The sequence below is a fragment of the Molothrus ater genome, chromosome 26 (genome assembly GCF_012460135.2).
Source record: "Molothrus ater isolate BHLD 08-10-18 breed brown headed cowbird chromosome 26, BPBGC_Mater_1.1, whole genome shotgun sequence".
Lineage (NCBI taxonomy): Eukaryota > Metazoa > Chordata > Aves > Passeriformes > Icteridae > Molothrus > Molothrus ater.
Window position 1 is genome coordinate 924,986 of NC_050503.2, and position 24,061 is coordinate 949,046.

The 24,061-nt window shown below is 63.3% G+C and overlaps 3 protein-coding genes across 7 annotated transcripts; 1 reads left to right on the plus strand and 2 right to left on the minus strand.

The window, feature by feature from the left end:
- Positions 1-309: 309 nt before the first annotated feature.
- On the minus strand, positions 310-2,781 carry GIPC3 (GIPC PDZ domain containing family member 3). Its single transcript, XM_036399512.1, has 6 exons — positions 2,533-2,781; positions 1,903-2,088; positions 1,435-1,615; positions 915-1,027; positions 719-800; positions 310-461 (listed from the first exon to the last, which is right to left on the minus strand). Exons 1-6 carry the CDS (start codon positions 2,779-2,781, stop codon positions 310-312), a joined length of 963 nt encoding a protein of 320 aa, XP_036255405.1.
- Positions 2,782-3,069: 288 nt separating this feature from the next.
- Positions 3,070-10,567, minus strand: HMG20B (high mobility group 20B). 5 transcript variants are annotated; one of them, XM_036399623.2, is made up of 10 exons: positions 10,503-10,539; positions 9,407-9,467; positions 7,079-7,178; positions 6,639-6,842; positions 6,332-6,452; positions 6,172-6,224; positions 5,822-5,897; positions 5,421-5,636; positions 4,900-5,032; positions 3,070-4,210 (listed from the first exon to the last, which is right to left on the minus strand). In XM_036399623.2, the coding sequence occupies exons 2-10, from the start codon at positions 9,442-9,444 to the stop codon at positions 4,198-4,200; spliced, it is 954 nt and encodes a 317-aa protein (XP_036255516.1). In that variant the 5' UTR covers positions 9,445-9,467; positions 10,503-10,539; the 3' UTR covers positions 3,070-4,197. The 5 variants fall into 5 exon arrangements, with proteins under 5 accessions (XP_036255516.1, XP_054373362.1, XP_054373363.1 ...); XM_054517387.1 differs by lacking the exon at positions 3,070-4,210 and having other exon boundaries at positions 4,217-5,032; positions 10,520-10,567; XM_054517388.1 differs by lacking the exons at positions 3,070-4,210; positions 10,503-10,539 and adding an exon at positions 10,540-10,550 and having other exon boundaries at positions 4,217-5,032.
- A 2,121-nt stretch (positions 10,568-12,688) lies between these two features.
- Positions 12,689-22,968, plus strand: MFSD12 (major facilitator superfamily domain containing 12). Its single transcript, XM_036399609.2, has 10 exons — positions 12,689-13,120; positions 17,717-17,927; positions 18,750-18,873; positions 19,086-19,283; positions 19,594-19,686; positions 19,771-19,863; positions 20,554-20,724; positions 20,968-21,062; positions 21,728-21,858; positions 22,436-22,968. Exons 1-10 carry the CDS (start codon positions 12,832-12,834, stop codon positions 22,528-22,530), a joined length of 1,500 nt encoding a protein of 499 aa, XP_036255502.1. The 5' UTR covers positions 12,689-12,831; the 3' UTR covers positions 22,531-22,968.
- Positions 22,969-24,061: the final 1,093 nt, after the last annotated feature.

Below are 24,061 nucleotides of genomic sequence, written 5' to 3' on the forward strand. Positions count from 1 at the left end.
CCAGGGAGGGTACCTGGGGGGAACCCACGCTGCTGACAATCAGAGCAACAGCCCTTCTCCTCCTGTCTCACCTTTAATGAGCCACAGACACTGCCCACCACATTCAGGATTGTGCAAGGGGGATCCTCAGGAAGGTGGGTGGGTTGGGTGCCTTCTGCCCCCTAAGCTAAGGGACGGATCTAGGTGCTGCTCAGGAGGGTGTGGGGGACAGGATGGGGACCTCCACCAGCATCTCAGCCCCAGATGGGGTGGGGACGAGGTGGGAGTGGGGGGAGAGGACAAAAGTGAGGGGCAACATCTGCCCCCCAGCTACTCCTTATCCCCCTTGGGGTGGCAGACAGCTGCCCACACCTCGGCCACAAACTCCTGGGGGAAGGCGAACTCGCCCAGCACCGAGTCCAGCCCCTGGGCAAGCTGGGCCACGCTGGGGCTGCCCTTGGCTGCCTCCACCATCGTCGAGGCTGTTGGGGAGAAGAGGGAGGTCAGGGCCATTGTGAGGGGCTGGGACAGGAGCAGGGGCTGAATCAGGACCTGGAGCTGGAGCAAGGGAAGAGGCAGGAGCTGGGGCAGGAGGAGGAGCTGGGGCAGTGCAGGGGCTGGAAAAGGGGCAGGGGCTGGGGCAGGGGCTAGGGCAGGGTTGGGGTGGGAGTGAGGGTCAGGACAGGTCAGTGCCCCAGGGTAGGGGCAGGGTCAGCTCCGTGTCCAGGCCCCTCCTCACCCAGGTCGCTGTCGCGGATGCCCATGTAACTCTCCAGCAGATCATCCACCCGCCGGGCGGCTTCTTCCTCGGAGGGGCTGGGCTGGGGGCGAGGCGCCCGGGGTGAGTGCCGGGCAGCACAGGGGATGCTGATCCCCATCCTGGCACAGGGTGAGCAGCCACAGGCTCGGGGTGGGGGGCTCGGGGTGGGCCTTACCCCCTCCTCCAGCACGGCCGGGCCCTGCGTCCGCAGCCGCAGCGTTTCCTTCCCGCTGGCCACTCTGCCTTCGCCTGGGGATTTGCCTGTCCGTGTCCGCTGCCCGATCATGTCTGTGCCCCGGGGCGGGGGTGAGGGCACAGGCAGGACCAGGCATCCCCAGCCCCCAGGGGCACTCCAGCATGAGCCGCGTGTGGGACGGGGGGGGGGGGGGGGGGTGTCGGGGACACCCAGGGGTGCAGGGGGGGGATGCTCGTGGTCATGGGGTGCTCATGGATGCTCAGGACAACACTCACAGAGCAAGGGGGTGCCCGTGGGGGCACGAGCAGGTGTAAGGACTCCCATGTGAGTGCCCCAGGGCTGTGGGGTACACACACATAGTGGGGGTGCAGAGGGGTACACACAGGGGCAGTACACCCTGGGAGGCACTCAGTCACTGGGAAGGGCCTGCAGGGCCACAGGGCGCTGGGGACGATCCCAAGGTCCCCAGGGCAAGAGCAGGGGAACCTTCCCAACTCACCAAAGGCTTTTTTCGGCTGGACCAGGCGGAGGGTGAAGGGCTGAGCCCGCGGCAGCTCCCGCAGCATCCGGGCCACCTCGTAGTGCCGGCAGCCCACGATGGTGTGGTCGTTGATGGCCTCGATGCTGTCCCCCACACACACTGTCTGCAGCCGGTTGATGATGCTCCCCTCCTTGATCCTCTGGGGACCACGGTGGGACAGGGACACACGGCACAATGGGACAGCCAGACACAGCCCCCATCCCGACCCACACACAACCACCTCGAGGGTTCCACGCCCTTTGGTAGCCAGGTCTGGCAGGGAAGCCCTCCCAAGCGTCCCTACAGCAGGGGAGATCCCCAGGGCCAGGACAGTCCCAGGGAAGGGCTGGTGTGGGGAGTCAGGGAGGAGCCTGGTCCCAGGGAGAGGATGTGCAGGGGATGTCACCTGCAGGGCCACAGTCCCCAGGGCTGCCCCAGGGAGTTCACCTTGATGAAGGCGTAGCCGGCACCGTTGTCTGTGATGGTGAGGCCAAGCGCGTCCTCTGTCTTGGTCACCTCCACCTCCTTGGTCTCACCCCGGACATGGGCGAAGATGAAATCCTCCAGGCCAATCTGTCCCCCCAGCAACTTCTGCATGTCCACTTTGTGCGTGTTGAGCGTGCAGAAGAGGATCTGCCCCAGGGAACCCCGTCAGCAGGGACTGGGGATGCCCCAGTAGGGCAAGACGTGACGGGGAGCCACAGCCAGCTCAGGGGGACTCAGTCTTATCTGGGCACCGCTAGAACAGAGGGTCCCAGGGACCCCCAGCCTGCCTGGGGACGCTGCACTGCCCCATCCCTGCGCACCTTCCCCCAGCTCCAGGCAGCTGGAATCAGCCAGGAACTGGCAGCCACGGCTCCCTGCCCACATACGGAGGGTAAACTGAAGCACAGAGCCCCCACCCCCTCCCCAGAGGAGCCAATACAACCCTGAGGCCATAACACCCTTGCAGAAAATTTTGGGGACTACATTTGCAAGCATCTGAGGACTTGGGGGAGCACAGGCCACAGACAGCGCCTCAGGGTGGGTGTCCCTGCCTGGGGCACAAAGACCCCGCCCCGGGCCGCAGCCCCTCACCTCGGTGGGCGAGATGTCGAAGACCTCGGCGATTTTGGCGTAGAGCTCCTTGACGTTGGTGAAGCCCTCGATGCGGCCCGTGGGGCTGCCGTGCGCCAGCTGCGTGTGGAACACCAGCCTGGGCCGGGCGCGGGGAGCCCGGGGGGCTGCGGGCCCGGGCGGCTCGGGGGTCCCCAGCTCCTGCCCCACGCCGTTCTCCATAGGGCCGCCCTCGGGGGGCTGCCGGCCGTGCCTGCCCGCCCGCTGCATCCCTGCGGCGCTGCTGAATTATGGATGGGGCTGGCTCCCGCCGGCCGTAAGGCGATCCCCGCACCCGGGAACCTGAGCCGCTGGTGCAGGTCACCCGCGGGGATCGGGTGAGCTCTGCCACGTAGGAAGAGCCCCGGCCCCGAGCCAGCACCATCACATCCCCCCCAGGCGGGGCTGGGGGCTGCAGTGATGGGCTCAGGGCTGCCACCCACGGATCCACCCCAAGAACCAAGCCCGGGATCAGCTCCAGAGCTCCCTCTGAGCACAAACACACAGGGACCAGAGCGGTTTTCTTCCACATTTATTTGCTCCCATCTCCATCCCCAGCCCCGCGGCAGCAGGAGATGGCAAATGGCAGATGCACAGCGCAGGCCCGGCAAGCGAGGGAGGGGTGGGAACACCCCGGTCCCCGGCAGAGTCAGGGCCAGGGCCAGGCCCATGTAGTGCTAAGTAAGAAAATAAGACACTCTCTAATTACACAGTCTGAGATTAATGACAGGCAGTCCCGGGGACACCAAGCCTGACCCCGGTTGCCAGCACAGTGGTCCCACAAGAGCAGGGGGGGCTCAGGCAAAAAGGGCAGGAGGCAAAAGCCAGTGCAGCACACCCAGGGCCCCTGCAAGCAGGAAGGGGTCGGTCACAGCTCCCCTGCTACAGGGTCCCCACCCTAGGACAAGGTGGTCCCAGCTCCCCTCTTACGGGGGTCCCCCACCACGGGAGGGGGTCAGTCCCAGCTCTCCTCTGCTCCCTGCCCCAGGAGGGGGTCACAGTTCCAGCTTCCCTCTGGCCTAAAGAGTTTTATTGCTTTCAGGAGCTCACTGCCTGGTCCCAGATACAGAGGGGAAGGAGGGGAGCCAAGCGGGGTGACAGGGCAGAGGCTGAAGGCACGCATCAAATAAAAGCTGAGGCAGGTGGTGGGAAGGAGCTGCCCTCTGGCCCTTGCAGGGATGGGACCAAGAGCTTCCCAGGCTAGCCAGGGGACAGGAGGCAGCACCAGGACCAAGGGGGTCCCAGTCACCCCGACTGCCCCCATTTCCCACAGCCCCAGTTCACCCTAGAGGGGTGTGTTCACTCCAGGCCCAAACCCACCAGCGCCTCCCCTGCCCCAGTCAGGCTTCAGGGAGCCCCTGGTTGGCAAGGCAGGGCTGGGGGACCAGGGGAGAGCCAGGGGTGCTCACACCAATGCTGACCCTCTCCCAGCACTGCCCCAGCTGGGCTTTCAGCCCTGTCACCACTTGTCCCCCAAAGCTCAAGGTCCCTGGAGCTGGTGCAGCCCTGGGTCGGGCAGTCCAGGCTGCAGGAAGGTGCAAGGGGCAGGGGGAGCAGCCAGAGCCCCTGCAGAGACTGTCCCTTGAGAGAGCTCCAAGGGACAGGCCCGGGGTCCAGCCAGGTCCGGGGTCTGAAGGACTGGTCCTCTCACAAGTGTTCACTGAGAAGGGAGAAAAGCACAGCTGAGTCACAGAATCCCACAATGGCTTGGATTGGAAGGGGGCCTAAAGTTCATCCAGCTCATCCCCCTGCCATGGCAGGGACACCTCCCACTGTCCCAGGCTGCTCCAAGCCCTGTCCAGCCTGGCCTTGGGCACTGCCAGGGATGCAGGGGCAGCCCCAGCTGCTCTGGGCACCCTGAGCCAGGGCCTGCCCACCCTGCCAGGGAACAATTCCTGATTGCCAAGATCCCATCCAGCCCTGCCCTCTGGCACTGGGAGCCATTGCCTGGCTCCTGTCCCTGCAGGCCTTGTCCCCAGTCCCTCTGCAGCTCTCCTGGAGCCCCTTCAGGCCCTGCCAGGGGCTCGGAGGTGTCCCTGGAGCCTCCTCTTGTCCAGGTGAGCACCCCCAGCTGTGCCAGGCTGGCTCCAGAGCAGAGGGGCTCCAGCCCTCGGAGCATCTCCATGGGCTTCCCTGGACTTGCTCCAACAGATCAGCACCTTTGGACATGGGGACACCTCCTGAATTCAGGGACTGGGCTTCCCTCTCCCATTGCTCCCTGGAGCAGCTGCACCATCTCTGCCCATCTCTGTGCACACCTTTCCTGCTCAGCTCCCATCACCACCAGCTGGAGCTCAACCCTGCAGTGCCATGGGGACACCTGTGCCACGCTCCCAGCCCTGCACCCACCTGGCAATCCGGGACAGGATCTCCTTGACACGCAGCACCAGCGGCTCGTGCTGCAGGGGGTTGCTCTCAATGGCACTGTGCAGTTTGGCCATGTAGAAGTCCAGGGTGCTCAGCGTGGGGGTCTCACCAGTGCCTGTGAGGTGACAGCCCAGTGAGCAGGACCAGCAGGTCCCCACCCCATCATGCTCATGTGCTGGGGACTACAGAAGGGATCCCAGCACCAGATGCCATCTCCTGCAGTGGCACAAGCCCAGGAACACAAGGATTTTGGCCAATCTGGGGTGCAGCTGTGAGTGTGACTCCAGAGAAAGAGGGATCCCATCCTGCCCTGTCCCAGGACACTGTCACATCCCTGGGCTTCCTGGACAGCTCCCCATGTGCTGCAGGATGCCACCCCAGCAGCAGAAGGGCAGTTACCACCACCCCACTGCCCCACAGTGCTCCCCTATATGGGATGGGGGACCCCTCAGTGCCAGGCAGGGTCCAGCAGTCGGGGGGCCCCACAGCTGCCCCCAGCTCACCGGGGATGGGGAGGGAGGCGAAGCTGGCAGTGAGGGCCTGCCGCACGGACTGGAGCTGCTGCTGCAGGGCCAGGGTCTGCCGCTCCTCCTGCACCAGCTCCTGCTCCAGCTTCTCCTTGGCGCAGTTCATGCTCTCCGTGTGCTTCTGCAGGATGGCATTCTGCTCCTCAAACTCCGTGTTCATCTTGCGCAGGCGCCGCAGCTCAGCCTCCCGGGCTGTGGGACAGCACTGTGTCCGTGGGGTCCTGGAGAACCCCCTCATCCCAAACCCAAACCCAAACCCAAACCCTGGGCCACACACGGCTCTAAGATCCCAGCAGCTCTGTGTCCCCAACGCCCAGGCTCCAGCCAGGACCTGCTCCCTCCACACAGGCTTCCCAAGGACCCTCCACAGCCCCTACCCTTGTTTTGGTCCAAGAACTCCTCGGTGAAGATGGGCACATCGAAGGTGGAGAAGGTGTCGCTGCACTCACCAGCCTGAGGGACAAGAGGGAGGGGTTGGGCAGGGCTGGGCCCACCAGAGGGGACCCCAACACCTTGGGGCTGGGCTGAGGAGGGCACCAGGACAGGGTGAGGGCTGGCCCCATCTGGCAAGTGGGGAGGGAGGACGGCTGTGCTCTGCCTCCCACCCCTCCAGGAACCTGGGACTCACAGCCCCAGAACTCCCTCTGCCCACCCACACCTGCAGCCAGGCCAGCAGCGTGATGTGCCTCAGTTTCCCCACACACAAGCAGATCTGACAAAGCCTTACCTTGTGCGGGTGCCCGTTGAGTAGGGTGTTCACACCCACCGTGCCCACGTCCTCTGCAGGGAGGAAGGAGGTCACCCAGGGCCCAGCCTCATGTCCCCAAAAGGCTCTGGCAGCACCTGGCTGGATCCTGGATCCTACAGCCACTGCTCCCACAACCCACCTTTTTTGATCTTTTTCTCCTGGATCTTCTCTGTGCACATTTTGTAGGCCTCTGACTGCTGGTACTCCCGCAGCTCCTTCATGTACTGCTGCTTCTCCCGCTCTGCCTCATCCAGGTACCGCTGTGGTGGGTCACAGACGGGCCTCAGCCTGACCCCACCCAGCCTCCCAGGAGCTGCTGACTGTCCCTGCCCAGCTCCCACTCCCCAGCACTGTGCCCAGCACCTTTCTTGGAGCAAGCTCAGGGGTTTGGGGAGCAGGCTCTGGAGCTGCCCAGCCCTGGAGGAGTCTCCCCTGGGGGCCAGTACCTGCTTCTCTGAGAGCTGCAGTTTGCTCCACTCTGCTCCCAGCATCTTTGTGATCTCTGGGAAGGGCAGGTCGGGGTGCTGCGTGCGGATCTGCTCGCGCCGCTCGTTCAGGAAGCGCACGTAGCCCGTCACGGGGGCTTTGGGGCCGTTGGGAAGGATCTTCTTCCTCTTCTTGCCCTTGGGCCAGCCCCTCTTCTTCACCGGCTGGAGCAGGGACAGCCCATCAGGGATCAGAGCCATTGCAGCAGGGGGACACAGGAGCAGCCCCCAGGCCCACCTGGGCCATGCAGCCCTCAAGGCAAAGTCTGAGCCCTTCCCTGGCCCATGGCCACACGTGGGCTGGTGCAGGGCGAGCAGAGGAGCAGGGACAGCCCCAGGCTGGGCACTTGGGCCCCACTCTCAGGGATGGTGTGAGAAGGGACACGGGCTCTGGCACTCACCTCCTCCTCCGGCTTCTCGCCGCCCACCCGCGCCGACTCTCCCTTCTCCTGTTTGATGGCCACCAGGAAGTTCCCATGCTGAGCCTTGCCCGTGGCGTGTCTGCAGCCAGAGAGCGCCATCAGAGAGGGCTGGGACACCATGGGGACCAACAGTGACACATCCCCCAGCAGCATGAGCTCACACTCACCAGATTCCCCAAACCCCCTGAGTCAAACAGCTCAAACCCAGCACTGTTCATGGAGCCCTTGTTCCCATGAGGGGAGGCTACAGCAGAGCCATGGCACTGAAGCAGAGCCCAGCACCTGAGCAGGGCAGCCCTGCACTCTAAAGCTGCCCTGAGGTCTGAGGGCAGCCCTGGGATTCCTCAGGGACATTTGGATGGGGGTTGGCTCTTGGGGTCAGGAAACATTGACAGTCACATCCCTGCCTGTCACCTGGGCTTGGGACACACCTTGGTGGGGAGTCCCAAGGGACTCTGCAAGGGAGCAGGAGCCACAGGGGTTTGGATCCTGGCACCAGGGGCACCACGTGGAAGCATCACCCACACCCCAGGAACCCTGGAGGCAGAGGGTGAGGGCAGGGCGCTGGCTTGAGCTGCTCCAGCCACAACCACCCCAGCAGGTTTGTGCTGCCTGTGACACCTCCCCAGCACCTCGAGTGGCTGCACTGCAGGGCCCAGCCCCTGTTCCCAGGGCACTGCCACGGCTTCGTGGATCAGCAGCTGCTTCAGGCAGAGCCTCCCTGCCCCACTGAGCACCCTGGGTGGGTAAAGCTCCATGCCCCACCACAGCATCACCCTGGGGCTCCTCCTACTGGCTCCATCTCCCATTCACACCCCAGGGTCCTCAAGGCAGCTCCTGCTCTGCTGGAAATGTCCTCACCACATCAGGGGAGCCACAAAGGGCTCCTGAGTATCACCAAGTGATGCTCACTTGGGTTCCAACCAGGTGCCCAGACTTGGGAACCAGCTCAGGGCCAAACACAAGCCCTGGCACAGACACGTGCCAAAAGCCACAGCAATCCCAGCCTGCTCAGGATGCACCTTGGAATTTCCCTTGTGTTTGCCACATCATGTACCTGGAGCAAATCCCAATCCCTGCAGAGACCCCAATCTACTGGTATCCATTTATCACCCAGACAAGCCATCCTTGCAGTTAATTTAGGGGGCTCCTTCCGTGGGCCCCCAGCACAGAGCCTGACAGTGCAGAGGCCCTTGTAGAGAAAGTGGGACAAGTCCCTCCACCAGGATCAGAGGCAACCAGTGCCCTAGACCCCCACATTCACAAAAAACCCCACAGGAAGGTGTGAGACCACCTCTTCTTCCAGATCCTGGGGAAAAAGAACCCTCTGAGGCTATGCAGGGTCATGGCCAGCCTTTGGCATTATTAGCTGCAAGAGCAATGTTCCCAGTGATGTCCACAGCATCATCACGTTTGCCAGGAACACACTGACACCCTCCAGCACCAGAGATCACCCTCCCCCCATGTGATCCAGATTCCTCGAATGCCTAAGGATGCTTTAAAAAGTAAAGTTATCTCAGGCAAGATTCCTCCTCAGCCAGTTTGCTCTGGCATTCACCTCCCTCCACCTCTGAGGAGCCTCCCCATCCGCCACCCCCGTGTCAGGAGGGCCAAGGACAACTCAGGACAGTACAAATCTCAGAGGATTTCAGCCCTTGCTGATTCTGATCTCCCAATATGCTTAGAATCACAGAATCCTGGAATATCCTGAGCTGGAAAGGACCCTCAGGGATGATCAGTGCAGCCCCTGTGCCTGCACAGGCACCCCAAGAACCCCACCCTGAGCAGCCCTGGGAGCTCCTGGAGCTGTGGCAGCCTTGGCACCATTCCCTGGGGAGCCTGGGCAGTGCCCAGCAGCCTCGGGGGGAAGAACCTTGCCCTGAGCTCCATGCCAAGGCCTGGCCCAGCTCCAGCCCTTGCTGGGCTCCTGTCCCTGTCCCAGAGCAGAGCTCAGCCCCTGCCCCTGTGCCTGCCCTGGGCAGGAGCTGCAGCCCCCGAGGAGCCTCCCTCAGTCTCCTGGGCTCCAGCTGAACCAGCCAAGTGCCCTCAGCTGCTCCTCAGCCCTTCCCCAGCTCCGTGTCCCTCCTTTGGCCACTCTCCAACAGCTTTGGATCCCTCTGATCTTGTGATGCCCAAAGTGCCCCCAGCACTGGAGGTGAGGCTGCCCCAGGGCAGAGCAGAGTGGGACAATCCCTCCCCAGCACACACAGACCTCCCTCAAGGCTTGGAAGGGGGTGAGTTTCTGCTGCTCTTTCAGCAGGGGCACTGACACACAGCAGAGTGGCCAGAGGAGATTCTGGCACTTACAGCAGGGCAGCAGGCGGCTGCTTGGTGCTGTGGGCCATGGGCAGGGGTCTCGGTCAGCACCCTGTGGGCAGAGCACAGTTGGCACTGTCATCGGGCAGTGATGCCCCTACCAAAACCCCCCAAGGAGGTGATTCCCCTCCTGGGGAAATCACAGAACCTCTCCCCAAATGGTATCTCCTCCCCAGCCAGCCCCTTACTGGCCTCTCACTCACCCCAGCCCCAGGATCCCCACAAGCTCCAGCCCGCTCCCACTGACCCACCCCTCCCTGGGGGTGCCATCACAGCTCCCACGGGCTCCTCCCCCGTGCCCCCTCCCACCGCGATCCCCAGCACCCCCTGAGCCCTCCCCCGCAGAAACCCCCCCTTCCCGAGACCACCGCCGCCCCAAGAGCTGCATCCCGGGAACACCCCGCGCCCCTCGCACCCCCAGTGCCCCCGGCACCCCTCACCGGCCCTCCCCGTCCCGCCCTCCCTCTTGGGGTCCCATCGCAGCGCCCCAGTGGGCTCGCCCTCAAAACCTGCCCTCAAAACCCGCCCTCTACGCCTGCCTCCCCGAGCCCCCCCAGGAGCGCCCCTTCCACAGGATCCCCCCAGAGGAGCCCCTACTCCCAGAGGATCCTCCCACAGGATCCCCTCACAGGCTACCCCTCCCCAGGAACGCCCCTCCCAGAGTATCCCTTCCCCCCCGCCAGGATCCCCTCACAGGCTCTCCCCCACACGATCTCCCCAGGAGCACCCCTCCCAAAGGACTCTCACAGGATCCCCCCCTCCCACAGGATCCTCCCAGAGGATCCCCCCGCCCGCCCAGGAACGCCCCTCCCAGAGTATCTCCCCCCAGGATCCCCTCACAGGCTCTCCCCCACACGATCCCCCCAGGAGCACCCCTCCCAAAGGACTCTCACAGGATCCCCCCCTCCCACAGGATCCTCCCAGAGGATCCCCCCCCGCCGCCCAGGAACGCCCCTCCCAGAGTATCTCCCCCCAGGATCCCCTCACAGGCTCTCCCCCCACAGGATCCCCCCAGGAGCACCCCTCCCAAAGGACTCCCACAGGATCAATTTCCCCCCCCCCCCCCCACAGGATTATCCCCCCTCACAGGATCCCCGTCCGGACCCGCCGCCGCTGCCGCTCACTTGACCACGCCCCTCTATTATTATGCAAACGAGGCTCCCGCCGCACCGCCCCCGATTGGCCGCTCGACGCCGACTCGCTGAGCGCAGCCAGACGCGGGTTGGCTGGATGTGATGACGTCAGAGGGAAGCGGCGGAAGGGGGATCGGGGCTGGCGGGCGCGGCGCGCGCGCGCTGTTGGCGGCCCGACCAATCAGCATCCAGCGTGGGGACGAGGAAGTGTTGTGGAGAGGGCAGCGTCTTAAAGGGGCAACGACAAAGAGGAGGGGGCGCATCTCCAGCGGCCCGATGTGGGCAGCGCCTTCAAAGGGCAACGTCATGGCGGGGTCCCTCGGCCGCCGCCCCGTCCCAGTGAGCCCAGTGTGTTCCCATCGCTCCCAGTAGCCTCAGTGCCCACCCTGCTCCACCGCTCCCAGCAGCCCCAGTACCCAGCCAGCAGGGGGTACCCATGACACCAGTACTTATCCTAGAGTCCCAGTGCCCCCAGCACTCCCCCAACACTGCTTCCTGTCAGCCCAGTACAGTCCATACTGGTCCCAGTGACTCCATTAAATACACAAGGGGAGGTCCCCCACGACCTCCAGTCTGCTCCTAATGTCTCCAGTATTCACACAGTTGGGGATCCCCATGATGCCTGTGGTCACCACAGAGTCCCAGTGACCCTAATACTCCTCTCTAGAGGGTCTCAGTGCCTCCAGTACTGGTCATACTGGTCCCAGTCACAACACTACCTACTCAACAGGAGCTCCCAGTTGCCCAAGAACCTACACACTACTCCCAGTGACACCAGTATTCACCCAAGAGGGGGTGTCCCATGACTCCAGTAGCCACCCCAGAGTCCCGGTGAGCCCAGTCCTCTCCCCCACACTGTCCCCAGTCACCCCAGTACCCCCACACGACTCCTACTAACCCCAGTGCCCATCCAAGCAGGGGGTACCCATGACATCTGCAGTCATCCCAGGGTCCCAGTGACTCCCATCTGACTGGTTCCAGTGCCCACAATCCCTGTACCCCCCACTCCTGCAGACTGACACTCCCCACTTGGTGCATACTGTGGTATGGGGTGACTGGGAGCAGTGTGATGGTGTACTGGGATCACTGGAACTCAGGCAACTGTGAGCATCATGGGGAGCATCCCTCACTTGAATACCGGGGTTGCTGGGAGCAGTGAGGGTGTACTGGTGTCACTGGAATTCTGGGGTGCCTACTGGCAGCATGGGGACCATCACCTTGCTGGGGTGGGTACTGAGGTCACTGGGAGCAGTGTGGAGGTACTGGAATGACTGGGTCATTCCCTTGTGGGTAATGGGACTGTTACAGGCAGCACTGGTGTGACTGGGAGCTGTGTGAGGGCTCTGGGGTCTGTGGTACTGCTGTGGGCAGGGCAGGAGTGACTGGAGTGTGGGAGTGTTACTGGGATCACTGGGGACAGCACTGGTGTGACTGGGAGCAGTACAGGACAAGTACTGGCGTGACTGGGAGCACTGTGGGGACAGCACTGATGTGACTGGGAGCAGTGTGGGGGTAATACTGGTGTGACTGGGAGCAGTGCCATGGTACTGGTGTGACTGGGAGCAGTACAGGGCCACTACTGGTGTGACTGGGAACAGGGAGGGGGCAGCTGTGATATGTCTGGCAGCAGTGTGGGGACAGCAGTGGAGTCCCGTGGGATAGGACTGGGTGTAACTGGATGCTCAGATCGGTGGATCGGAGTGGGGACAGCACTGGTGTAACTGGTGTAAGTGGGCGCTTCCCCGCTGTGGGGACAGCACTGGTGTAACTGGTGTAAGTGGGCGCTCGGGTGGGTGGATCGGAGTGGGGACAGCACTGGTGTAACTGGTGTAAGTGGGCACTCGGGTGGGTGGATCGGACTGGGGACAGCACTGGTATAACTGGTGTAAGTGGGCACTCGGGTGGGTGGATCGGAGTGGGGACAGCACTGGTGTAACTGGTGTAAGTGGGCGCTCGGGTGGGTGGATCGGAGTGGGGACAGCACTGGTGTAACTGGTGTAAGTGGGCGCTCGGGTGGGTGGATCGGAGTGGGGACAGCACTGGTGTAACTGGTGTAAGTGGGCGCTCCCCCGTCCCTCCTCGCCCCGCCCGGGCCGCCCCCCGCTCTCCCCGCCCAGGCCGGGTCCCGGGGGATGCGGGGGATCGGCGGCGCCGGCCGGTCCCTCCCTGTCCCTGCCATCTCCTCCCTCCTCGCTCCGTGTCCCTCCCCGTCCCCTCCCATTCCCTGGCGGTGCCTCCCGCCGGGCCCGTCCCGCCGCTGTCCCCGCGGGCTCAGGCCGGGCCATGGCGGAGCCGCCGCTGTCCCCGCAGTCCCCGGGCCCGGCGCTGCCGCTGCGGGCGCGGCTCAGCTTCGCGTGCGGGCACTTCCTGAACGACGCGTGCTCGGCGCTCTGGTTCACCTACCTGCTGCCCTTCCTGCATGCCGTGCTGGGCTACGGGCACGCCGCGGCCGGGGGGCTGCTGCTGGCGGGCCAGGCGGCCGACGGGCTCTGCACGCCCCTGCTCGGCTTCGAGGCCGACCGGGCCCACGGCTGCGGGCGCTGCGGGCGCAGGAAGGGCTGGCACCTGGCCGGTGGGTGCGGGGACCGGAGGGACCGGAGACACCCGGGCGGGGGGTGCGGGGACCGGGAGCTCTGATGGGGGAGCCGGGGGGAGAGGGTTGACCCCGGGAGAGCCTTTTTGGGGTGTCCTGAGTAGGCGACATCCGAGGGGGGACTTTGCTGGGATGCCGTAAGTAGAGAGGGATGACCCCGGGGGAGCTTTCCGTGTGTGGAACAACCGGCAGAGCCTTTCTGGGATGCTCTGAATGAAGAGGGATGGGCCCGGGGGAGAATTTCTGGGGTGTCTGTGTTGGGGGACATCCAGAGCCCTTCTAGGATGCTCCAAGTGGAGAGGGGTGGCCCCGAGGGACCCTACTGTGTTCTGTGTTGAAGGACACACAGGAGAACCTTGGCGTGGCCCAAGGGTACCTATCCAAGGTGTCTCGGATGAAAATGGGTCACCCAGAGTGGCTTTTCTGCAGTGGCCTGGATGGAAATGAGGGGCCATGGGGAGCCTTTCTGGGGTGCCTTGGGTGGAACACACTGCTGGGGTGCCAAAGATAAGAGACAGGTAACCCCCGAGGGGCTTTGCTTAGGGGAGGGCAGGAGTATGGCTGTGAGGGAGGGAGACCTTCTGAGGTGCTCTGGGTTGGGGGTCACCGCGGGGAGCCTTTCTGGGGTGCTCTAAGTGGAGAGGGTGGTTCTGGGGGGACCTTTCTGGGGTGCCCTGAGGGAGTGACCGAGGGTGCCTATCCAAGGTGACATGTGAGAATGGGTGACCCTGGGGGAGCTTTTCTGGGATGCCAGGGGTGGGAGACCCTCGTGGGGTGCCTGAAGGGAGAAGGGTGGCCCAAGGAGCCTTTCTGAGGTGCCCTGAGTGGAGGGAACCCAGGAGAACCTTTCTAGGATACTCAGGGCAGGGGACAGTGGGGGATGCTGGGTGGAGGGGATTGGCCCCAAGCAGCTCTGCTGGGGGGGCACGGGTGGGGAACACTCTGCTGGGGGACCCTGTGGGGACATGGAGGAGCCTCTCTGGGGTACAGGAGCAGCCCCAGGATACCTTTCTGGGGTGCCCTGGAAGAGGAGGAACAAGTCCAAGAGTGCCTTTCTGGGTTGCGGGATCAACCTTGGGAGTTCACAGGAGCGGGGAGGAATTGGGGTGTCTTGTGGCATGGAGGTCTCCCTGAAGATGTGGGAGCCTTTCTGGGGAGGGGGACCATCATGTGGCAGTGAGGTCAGGACAGGGTCCCCCCAGCTGGAGAGGGACAGCCCTAGGGGTGAGCAGAATTGTGTGCCCTTCGGTGGAAGGGAGCAGCTCCTCCATGGAAGGGAGGGCTGCCCTGGGGACTTTTGGGGTGCCCTGTGGAAGGTGAAGGGGCTCTGGTGTGTTGGCAGTGCCCTGGGTGGCAGGAGATGTGTCTGGGGTGCCTTGTGAGGAGGCGATAGCCTGGGAGGTGCCTTTCTGGGATCCCCTGCAGCAGCGAGCTGGGGACAGAGCTGCTGCATGTGTAGAGGACAATGGGATGCTGAGCCTGGATGGGGAAGGGGCACCATGGCATCCCTGTCCTGCCCGGGCACCATCCCATCCTGGAGGGCTCCCTGCTGTCCCTCAGGCTTTGTGTATGTGGGTGGCAGCAAGCAGGGGTGAGAGCCACGTGCTCAGACCTCGGAGCTGCAGCAAAACCAAGACCATCAGTAAAATCTGGGCTTTCCCAAAAGCCCAGGTGCTTCCTGAGCAGCTCTCAGTGTCACCAGGGTGGGGGCCCTTGGCTGTGCTGGGGCTGTGCACCCCAGGGGCCAGCAGTGGGGTATGGCATGCACAGGAGGCTCTGGCTCGCAGGAATTATTGACAGGTTTATCTTGCATTCTGCCCTGGGTCAAAAAATGCAGCGGAGTGCAGGGGCTGGTGGGGACCCATCTGCTGAGGTCCCTCTCTACAGTGTGGTGTAGAGAGGGGTCCTTGGTCCTTCTCTGAGGGGACAGTGTAATGTGGAGAGCAGTGTGGTGTAGAGAGAGGTCCTTGGTCCCTCTCTGAGGGGACAGCATGGCCTGAAGGGGGTTCCTTGGTGCTGTGACTGCTGCAGGAGCCGGCACATCCTGCTTAGCTGGCACTGGGGACGGAGCAGTTGGTGGAAGAAATGGCCATTGATAACAACCCTGGGTAACGACCTGCCTCACCCAGAGCAGACCCGCGGAGAGGGAGGACGGTTGCAGTGTGGGTCCTCTTATCTTGATCTCAAATTTATCTGGTCCAATGCTTTGTGCAACCCAACGGCAGCCTGATAAGGCGCCTGACCTCGCCGGAGCTTGGCTTTGTGAGTCAGGGAGAGCGCAGGAGGGGCAGCTTCACTCCTGCCCCAGCGTCAGCGCCCTGGATTTGGGGAAGTGGCCGGAGCTGTTTCCTCCCGCTGCTCCAGCCGGGTGCTGCCCGGCGAGCACAGGGGAAATGCTACCTCGGGCCTGCAGGGAGCAGAGCACAGCCCGGGCAGGCCGGAGCAGGGACGCAGGCTGTGTTCCAGGCTGCAGCGTGGGTTATTCCCAAGGCAGGGGCTTCCCCGGCCCCACCTTGGCTGACCACAGAGTGAGCAGCGGCGGTGGCAAACCCACCGGATCCGGCCGTGCCGGGGCCTCTCTGTTCCCTGGATCACGCTGCAGCGAGGGCTGCTGTGTGGGAGCGGGGTGTCTCGTCCGGTGGCAAACCCGTGCTCAGATCAGAGGAAACGTTGTGAAACCGCAGCCTCGAGGCGGGGGAGACACCACGAGTTGCTATCGTGGCATCTTCCCACCGCGGCCGCGGCCCCGGGTGTTCCCACAGGCGCTCCGGGTGTCCCTGCCTGCTCGCCGGCTCTTTTATGGGCTCCGGCCTCCTGACGCGGTGGGGAGGAAGGGTCAGCGTCTCTTTGCTGCCTGCCTCAGCCTGCCCGGCAGTGCTGTCCTAAAATCCCTGCCCCGGGCGCCTGTGCTGAGCAGCCCGGCGTTCCCGTGATCTGCCCCGCAGGGCCGGGGATCAGAGGCCGGGCCTTTGCCTGCCCGGGGCGCTGCAGGCGTGGGTGGAATGGTCTTGGGTGGGCTCCCATGGCCCCACTTGGGAGAGCAGGGGCTCCCCAGCACCCCTCTGACTCAGTGCAGCCACTCTGGGCACTTGGGGTACATGGCTATTGGGGTGCAGCCCTGTGCCAGATGGGCACAGCTCCATGGGGTGGCCGGTGGGGTGACCCTGGTGGTGGACACTGCCTGTCCCAGGGGGCCACGAGCAGGAGGTGACACTCCTGTGGTTGTGCAGGTGGCGATGGCTCGTGGGTGGGCACAGGAGCAGCCCTGGAGGCTGCAGCAGCCGGGTCCCACAGCTCCTGTCCCAGTGCTCCCCTGGCAGCCCTCACAGCCCAACAGGGCTGCAGAGCCTGACCCTGTGGGGCCCTGGGACCCTCACCCCTCATCTGGGCCCAGTTAAAACCCAGGGAACAGAGAGGATCTGGGCTGGTTGGAGCCTTCATGGACCTTCCTATGCCTGTGGTTTGTCTGGGGCACAGGCACCGCATGTGCCTGAGTCCCCTGTCCTTCAGAGGTCCTGGAGCACCAAAGCCAAGCAGTATGAGCCAGTGTGGAGACCCAGCATCCCTTGGGAATGGATGGAGCTGGGCTGGGATTGTCACTGCTACCCTTGGCTTTGTCCTTGGCTTTGCCCTGGCCTGCATGGCTGTGCTGTGTAGGAGCAAGGAGGAGGAGGAAGAGGAGGAAAACCCCTTCATGGGGGGGAGGAAGAAGAATCACTCATGAGGAATAGAGGTTCTTGTAAAGTGGAGAGGCTGCCTTGGGGACCTGGAAAAGCAAGCTTCTCTCAGCTGTAGGAGCAGCTCTTCATCAGCACACAGTAAAGCTGGGGACATGTAGGACAGTACAGGGGGACATGTGGGACAGGACACCAGGCTGTGTCGGGGTCTGGGGGTCTGTGGAGTCGCTTGGCAGATAGACTCTGTAACTCTGGGAAGGGGCAGGGCGAGGCCAGGCTGGCCCCACGCAGCGTCCCCAGGCTGTGTCCAGTGCTGGACAGCAGAGGGAGGAGCCTGGCTCTGCTGTCCCTGACTCAGCGGGCCCTTCCCGGAGCCCCCATGGCTCTGTGTCACCCTGTCACACTGTGGGTGATGTCTGAGCGTGGTGGAAGCATGGCTCTCTCTGCCAGCCCCTCTGCCAGCCCCATGGGAGAGGGGACATGGAGACAGACAGGGTGCCAGTGCCCCTGGGACAGCCAGAGCCCTCCCAGCCTAGGGGTGCCATATCACCACGGGCAGGCAGCAGGGATATCTGACTGGATATCTGCACCTGGGGACCTCCTGCTGCCTGTGGGTGTGACTGAGGGTCTGTCACGGTGTGTTGAGGGGACAGAGCAGTGCTGGGGAAGGACCTTGACTGGGGGTGTCTGTGTGTGCTGGGTGCCAGAGGGAAGGACATTCCCTGTGCAGGACAGGCTGAGGGGGTGTCTGGAGCTCCACGTGTCCCATCTGGCTGGGGAAGGAGCTCACCGCCCTCCCCAGCTCTGGGGTAGGACCTGTCCTGGAGAGGGCTCTGTGTGTGTCACATTGGTGTCCCAGCCAGGTGTGCAGCCTCTCACTGCTCCACTCTCTCCACAGGCACCACCTGTGTCCTCGTGTCCTTTCCCTTTGTCTTCAGCCCCTGCCTGGCCTGCAGGGAGAGCACTCCACAGTGGGCAGCCTTCATCTACTACCTCCCCTTCATCGTCATCTTCCAGTTTGGCTGGGCAGCCACGCAGGTGTCCCACCTGGCCCTCATCCCTGAGCTGGTGAGCAGTGACCATGGAAAGGTGGAGCTCACGGCTTTCAGGTGAGCACAGCCACTCCTGGAGGTCACCTGGGCCTGGGGAGCTGCCCTGGGTCCCATCACTGTGTGACAGGAGGTCCCTGGGTGCTGTGGCACACCAGACTCCTCGGCATGGCAGGACAAGGGCAGGGCCATGTGGGTGTGCTGTGGGATGTGCCATAGGACTCTGGTCCTGGGTTGGTGGCCCAAAGCCTTTGCTGCCAGGGGGGAATTTCTTGATGCCAGGGATGTCAGTGACACAGCCCTTGGGACACTTCCCTGAGCTGGGGATGCTTCTCCTTTGGGAACGGATGGTGGCATTTAGGGGAGGGACTGTGCCTCCCAGATGCCCTCAAGGAGAGGTGGACACAGCTCTGGGTACTGTTCTGGAGGTGAGATGTCTCCAGGGCCAGGTGGGCAGTGCACTTGGCTCATCCCTGTCAGGACCAGGATGTGGGATGGGATGTTTATTCCATGGAGCAGGGTGAGCAGGCAGGATGTGGGGTAACCCTGGGTCCCCACTCTGGGGGTACCACATCAGGCAGCTCCTGGCATCCTTGAAGCAGAGGTGAGCTGTGCCTGGAGGGGGAGCAGACTGACCTGTAGGGATCTTGGTTTCCTCCCAGTCATGCCCTGAGGCTTGGACTGGGCACACTGGGAGTTGCATCAGTAAGGCTGAGGCCTGGCCAGGTGCCTTGTGCCCTCAAAGGTGTCACCTCAGCCACAACGCTGGGGTGCAAAGGCTGTAGCACATCTGGCTTGGAGGGCAGCTGTGGGCAGAGGTGTCCTGCTGTGCTGTCCCCATGCTTGTCCCTCTGCATCACCCCAAGGTTTCCTTCTGCTCAGGTATGCCTTCACTGTCATGGCCAACATCACCGTGTACGGCCTGACCTGGCTCCTGCTGAACTTCCAGACGGACCAGCCCGACCGCATGGAGCACCTGGGCCCACAGGACATCCCTGTGTTTCGGGTGAGTGGCAAGGCACAGGGGTTCCCTCTTCCCATGGCTCAGCTGGGGAGGCACTGCAGGGAGTCAGGGGGCAGTGCCCTAAAACCTCACCAACTGGGCCAGAGCCACACTGAGCCCTCCGTGGGGTTTGGGCACCCCTCCTTACTCTCCAGACTGCTGGGGGGCTGATGGGGGGCTGCCCCCACTGCTGCTCACCCCCACTGCCTCACCAGAACTTGGCCCTCATCGTGGTGGGGCTGGGGGCCGTGTTCTCCCTCATCTTCCACCTGGGCACCAAGGAGAAGCCATACCCACCGGGGGTGCTGCCCGAGCCAGAGGAGAGCACCCCGCTGCTGCACAAGGAGCCCCCAGGCCCCCCGCGCCCGCTGCTGCTCTGGAAGGACTGGCTGCTGGAGCCCTCCTTCTACCAGGTATGGCTGGGCAGGACTCCCCTGGCCTGGGCTGGCTGCTGGAGCCCTCCTTCTACCAGGTATGGCTGGGCAGGACTCCCCGGGCCTGGGCTGGCTGCTGGAGCCCTCCTTCTACCAGTACAACTGGGCAGGACTCCCCTGCCCTGGGCTGCTGGCACGGCACTTGCCCAGGTGCGGGTGGGGATGGAGAAGAGAGCTGTTCTGGGCACCCATCCATCCCCTTCCTGCTGGACACCTGTGCCATGACAGGGGGCAGGGCAGGTCCTTCCCACAGGCTGAGCTGTGATGCCCTGGCCCTGTCCCCTCCCAGGTTGCAGTGCTCTACATGGCCACCCGCCTCATCGTCAACCTGTCCCAGACCTACATCGCCATGTACCTGACCAACTCGCTGCTGCTCTCCAAGGTGGGTGCAGGGCAGGTCCAGGGCCACGTGGGAAGCTGTCCTGACGTGGCCTGGGGTTCATCTCCCTGTCCTTGTCCCTTACAGAAGTACATTGCCACCATTCCCCTAGTGATGTACATCAGTGGGTTCCTCTCCTCGTTCCTCATGAAGCCTGTGAACAAATGGATTGGTCGGAACGTGAGTCCAGGGTGCTGGAGAGTTGGAGTTTGACCCCAGGAGAAGAAAGACCAGGGGCCAAATCCTGGCTGTGAGCAAAGCTCCTGGCACACCTGAGCTGGAGAGCAGGGAGCCCTCATGGACCCTCTGCCAGCAATGACCCACTGCAGGGTCTGGTGGGGAGGGATGGGGATCTGTGTCCTACTGGGACTGGGGGTGGTGGGCAGGGATGGTGGCAAGGGCCTGTCTTGTACATCCCTCAGGCTGGGGAAGGTAATGCTGGCCCAGAGTTGCCATGTCCATGCAGGCCTGACTGGGCTGCAGAGCCAAGTGGTGCCCATCAGGGGCAGAGGGGAGGGTCTGGTTACACTGGCCAGGGTGGGCACAGGGTCTGCAATGCCAGCAGGAGGGACCTGCTCCCTCAGTGTGTCCCCTCCGTGCTGTTGGGTGGCACTGGAGTGTCCCCTGCCCTCACAGACACACTCCCACAACTCTGCCTGGGCTCAACCCTTGGGCTGCAGGACAGCCTGGAGCACAGCAAGGACCTGCTTTTGGGGTTTCCTTGTTTAAATACAGCTGGCACAGAGCCAGGGCTGTCCCTCATGGGTGCTAGGCAGTGCTGGCCTCATGCCCTCCCTGCTTGCTCCTTCCTCACCAAGTGCCAGCTGATGCCTGAATTCCCCTTTCTCCCTCTGCCTGTCCCCATCACAGCTGACTTACTTTGTGGGCATCCTGGTGGTCCTGGCCTTTGCCTCCTGGGTGGCCCTGGCCAGGCCAGTAGGAGATGAGATCTATGGGCTGGCAGTGCTGCTCGGGGCCGGCTCAGCCACCATCCTGGTCACCTCCCTGTCTATGACTGCAGATCTCATCGGCACCAACACGGTACGGCTGCTCCTGCTGGGACAGAGGGGGGGCCACGGTGGGCACAGCACCCACGGTCTGGAGCGGGCACTGGTCAGGGCTAGGGGATGGAGACGCTGGGAGGGGGCTCTGGCTCTGCTGGGCCCCGTGTGCTGTACCCGTCCTCTGCTGCTCGGCTGCAGTGAGGGCTCTGCCCATGAGAGGGCACACGGGGCTGCGTGCCCAGCACAGCACAGCACAGCGTGGTTCCCTCTCCTCCTGCAGCACAGCAGCGCATTTGTCTACGGTGCCATGAGCTTCACGGACAAGATGGCCAATGGCCTGGCTGTGATGGTGATCCAGAACCTGCACCCCTGCCCGTAAGTGCCTCTGCAGAGCTGGGACCCCCATTGCCTCGGGGCCATGAGGAAACATTCCAGGGTTGGAGCAAGAGACATGGGAGGGTCTCTTGGATTTGTAGAATCCCAGAATGGTTTGAATTGGAAGGGACCTTAAAGCTCATCTCCTTCCACCCCCTGCCATGGGCAGGGACACATTCCACTACACCAGGTTGCTCCAAGCCCTGTCCAACCTGGACTGGAACACTACCAGGGATAGGGCAGCCACAGCTGCTCTGGGCATGCTGTGCCAGGGCCTCCTCACCATCAAAGGGATGAATTCCTCCCCAATATCCCATCTAACCCTTCCCTGTGGTAGTGAGAAGCCATTCTCCCTTGTCCTGTCCCCCCATCCCTTGTCCCCAGTCCCTCTCCAGCTCTCCTGGAGCCCCTTTAGGCACTGGAAGGGGCACTGAGGTTCCCTGGAGGCTTTTACTGTCCAGCTCTGATTTGTCTTAAACCCTTCTTCACCTTGTCTCCTGGCCTTGGAGGGCCCAAGCCATACCCTGGGGATATCCTTGCCCTGGGCCTTTCCCTCACACCCCAGTGCAAACCAATCCTGACTCTGATGTGAGGACATGGGACCACTGCCCATAGCCTGGGACCCCAGTCCCGGCCTCCAGCCACATCCCTGCCTGTCCTCACAGGACTGAGCTGTGCTGCCCTGCCTGTGTTGGCTTCTACCGCTGGGTGATGGTGCTGGTCACTGGGGGCATCGCTGTCGTCGCTGTCACCACCCTCTGCTCCATCATGGTGTGGCCCATCCGGATCCGCTGCCGTGAGTGGGGCTGGGGGCTTGGGGGCAGCCCAGCGTGGGGCTGGGGGCACTGGGAGCCCTGTGGTCAGTGCCAGCCTGGGCTAAAGCCACAGTGTCTTTGCAGATGGCCCCAGTGGGGCAGTGGTGGGAGCGCTGTTGTTACTGGGCTGGCTTGTGGCTATGCTTGCAGGGGAGTCCTCATGGTAGGACACAGGGCAAGGCCATTGTTCCACTTCCCTGCCACCCCCAGAGGGGCTGTGTTTGCTTGCTGGGCCTTTCTGGGGGGCAGCACCCCCTGGCCCAGTTATGGCCACATTGGCTCTGGGGCTCCAAGGGGTGTCAGGGTGTGGCAGCAAATGTGGGGTGCCCTTTGCCAGGCTGGGGAGCCAACACCTCTGCTCAGTGCCTGTTCTGCCTCTCGGGGTGCCAGTGCCTCTCTGTGGGGTGGGGAAACAGGACAGACCCCTTGTGCTGCTTGGGCCCCTGCTGGGTCAGGCTCCTGGTGCTAGCAGGAGAGTCCAGGAGGGCCAGGCCAGCACGTGAGGGTCACCCCACACTGCCATCTCTCCTGACCTGTCCCTTTCTCTTCTTCCTCCAGGTGCTGTCAGCCTGCAGGGGCTGAGGAGCACGAGGACCCCTGAAAGTGGCACTGGGAGCACTGAGGGAGAGAGCCACAGCAGCACTGTCAACTGAGTGGGGCTGTGTCCTTGGCCACCGTGTCCTCAGGGCTGTGTCCCCAGGGCTGTGTCCTCAGCCACCACGTCCTGGGCCACCGACATCACGGTGCCAGACTCTGAATCTGGAGGGTCCCCCGCACTGGGGGCCACGGGGCTCTGGGGAGGGGGTGACCCCACCCCGTCTCCTTGCACTGGACTCGTATTCCCACCCTGACCTCATGTCCCCATCCTGGACTCTGGTGTCCCATGAAGGCTGTCCCTGGTGCGGTGTCACCGGTGCAGGGTCACCTGTCACCTCTCACCTGCACAATGAACACTAGAAGGGCCTAGGCCAGGCCGGGGCGGCCCCAGAACAGGGGAGCGCTCGGGGGTGGCCCGAGGTTTTAACCTGCTTTTGTAAGGTCAATACGTACAAACGGCACTTTATAAAGGAGGAGAAAAAGAAGAGAAAAAACCCGCAGCGCTGATGGCTCCGGGATGGGAGTGGGGGCTGCGGGACCCACAGCAGGGGTCGGAGCGGGTTTGGGGGGCTCGGGGGGCCCAGCGCGGCTCCCGCCCGGCCCGGGCGAGGGGCGGCCTGAGGGCCGGGCGGGGGGGGGGGGGGGGGGCAGGGACGAGCCCTCAGCGGCCATGGCAGCCCCGCACGGAACGGAGCGCGCGCAGCGCTGGGGGCCGGGGATTGGTCCGTGCGTGGGGCCCCGCCCCCTGGAGGGGACAGCCAATGGGAGCGGGCCATGCGCGGAGGGGGCGGGGACTGAAGGAGTGTGAGTGAGTGTGAGTGTGCGTGTAACACTGTGTGGTATGTGTGAGTGTGACACTGTGTGTATGTGTAACACTGTGTATGTGAGTGTGACACTGTGTGTGTGTAACATTGTGTGTGTGTGTTAGTGTGATGCTGTGAGTGTGTAACACTGTAAGTGTGACGCTGTGTGTGTGTGTGTAACACTGTTACACACAGTGTGAGACTGTGTGTCTGTGTGAGAGTGAGTGTGACACTGTGTGTGAGTGTGTGTGTAACTGTGTATGTGCGTAACACTGTGTGTGAGTGTGTGTGACACTGTGTATGTGTGTGTGTGAGACTGTGTGTGTGAGTGTGTATGTGTAACACTGTGAGTGTGTGTGTATGTGTGTGTGAGTCTGTGAGTGTGTGACGCTGTGTGACACTATGACTGTGTGACACTGTGTGTGTGTGTGTGTGTGTGTGTGTGTGTGTGTGTGTGTGTGTGCCCCCTGTGTGTGCAGGGCTGTGCTGTGTGCACACCGGGTGTGAGTGGGAGGGTGCTGAGGTTATTCCATAACCCCTGGGATGGTTTGGGTTGGGAGAGATCTCAGAGTCCTGGGAAGGACCTCATCCAGTGCCACTCCTGCCATGGCAGGGACACCTCCCACTGTCCCAGGCTGCTCCCAGCCCTGTCCAGCCTGGCCTTTGGCACTGCCAGGGATGCAGGGGCAGCCCCAGCTGCTCTGGGCACCCTGTGCCAGGGCCTGCCCACCCTGCCAGGGAACAATTCCTGATTGCCAAGATCCCATCCAGCCCTGCCCTCTGG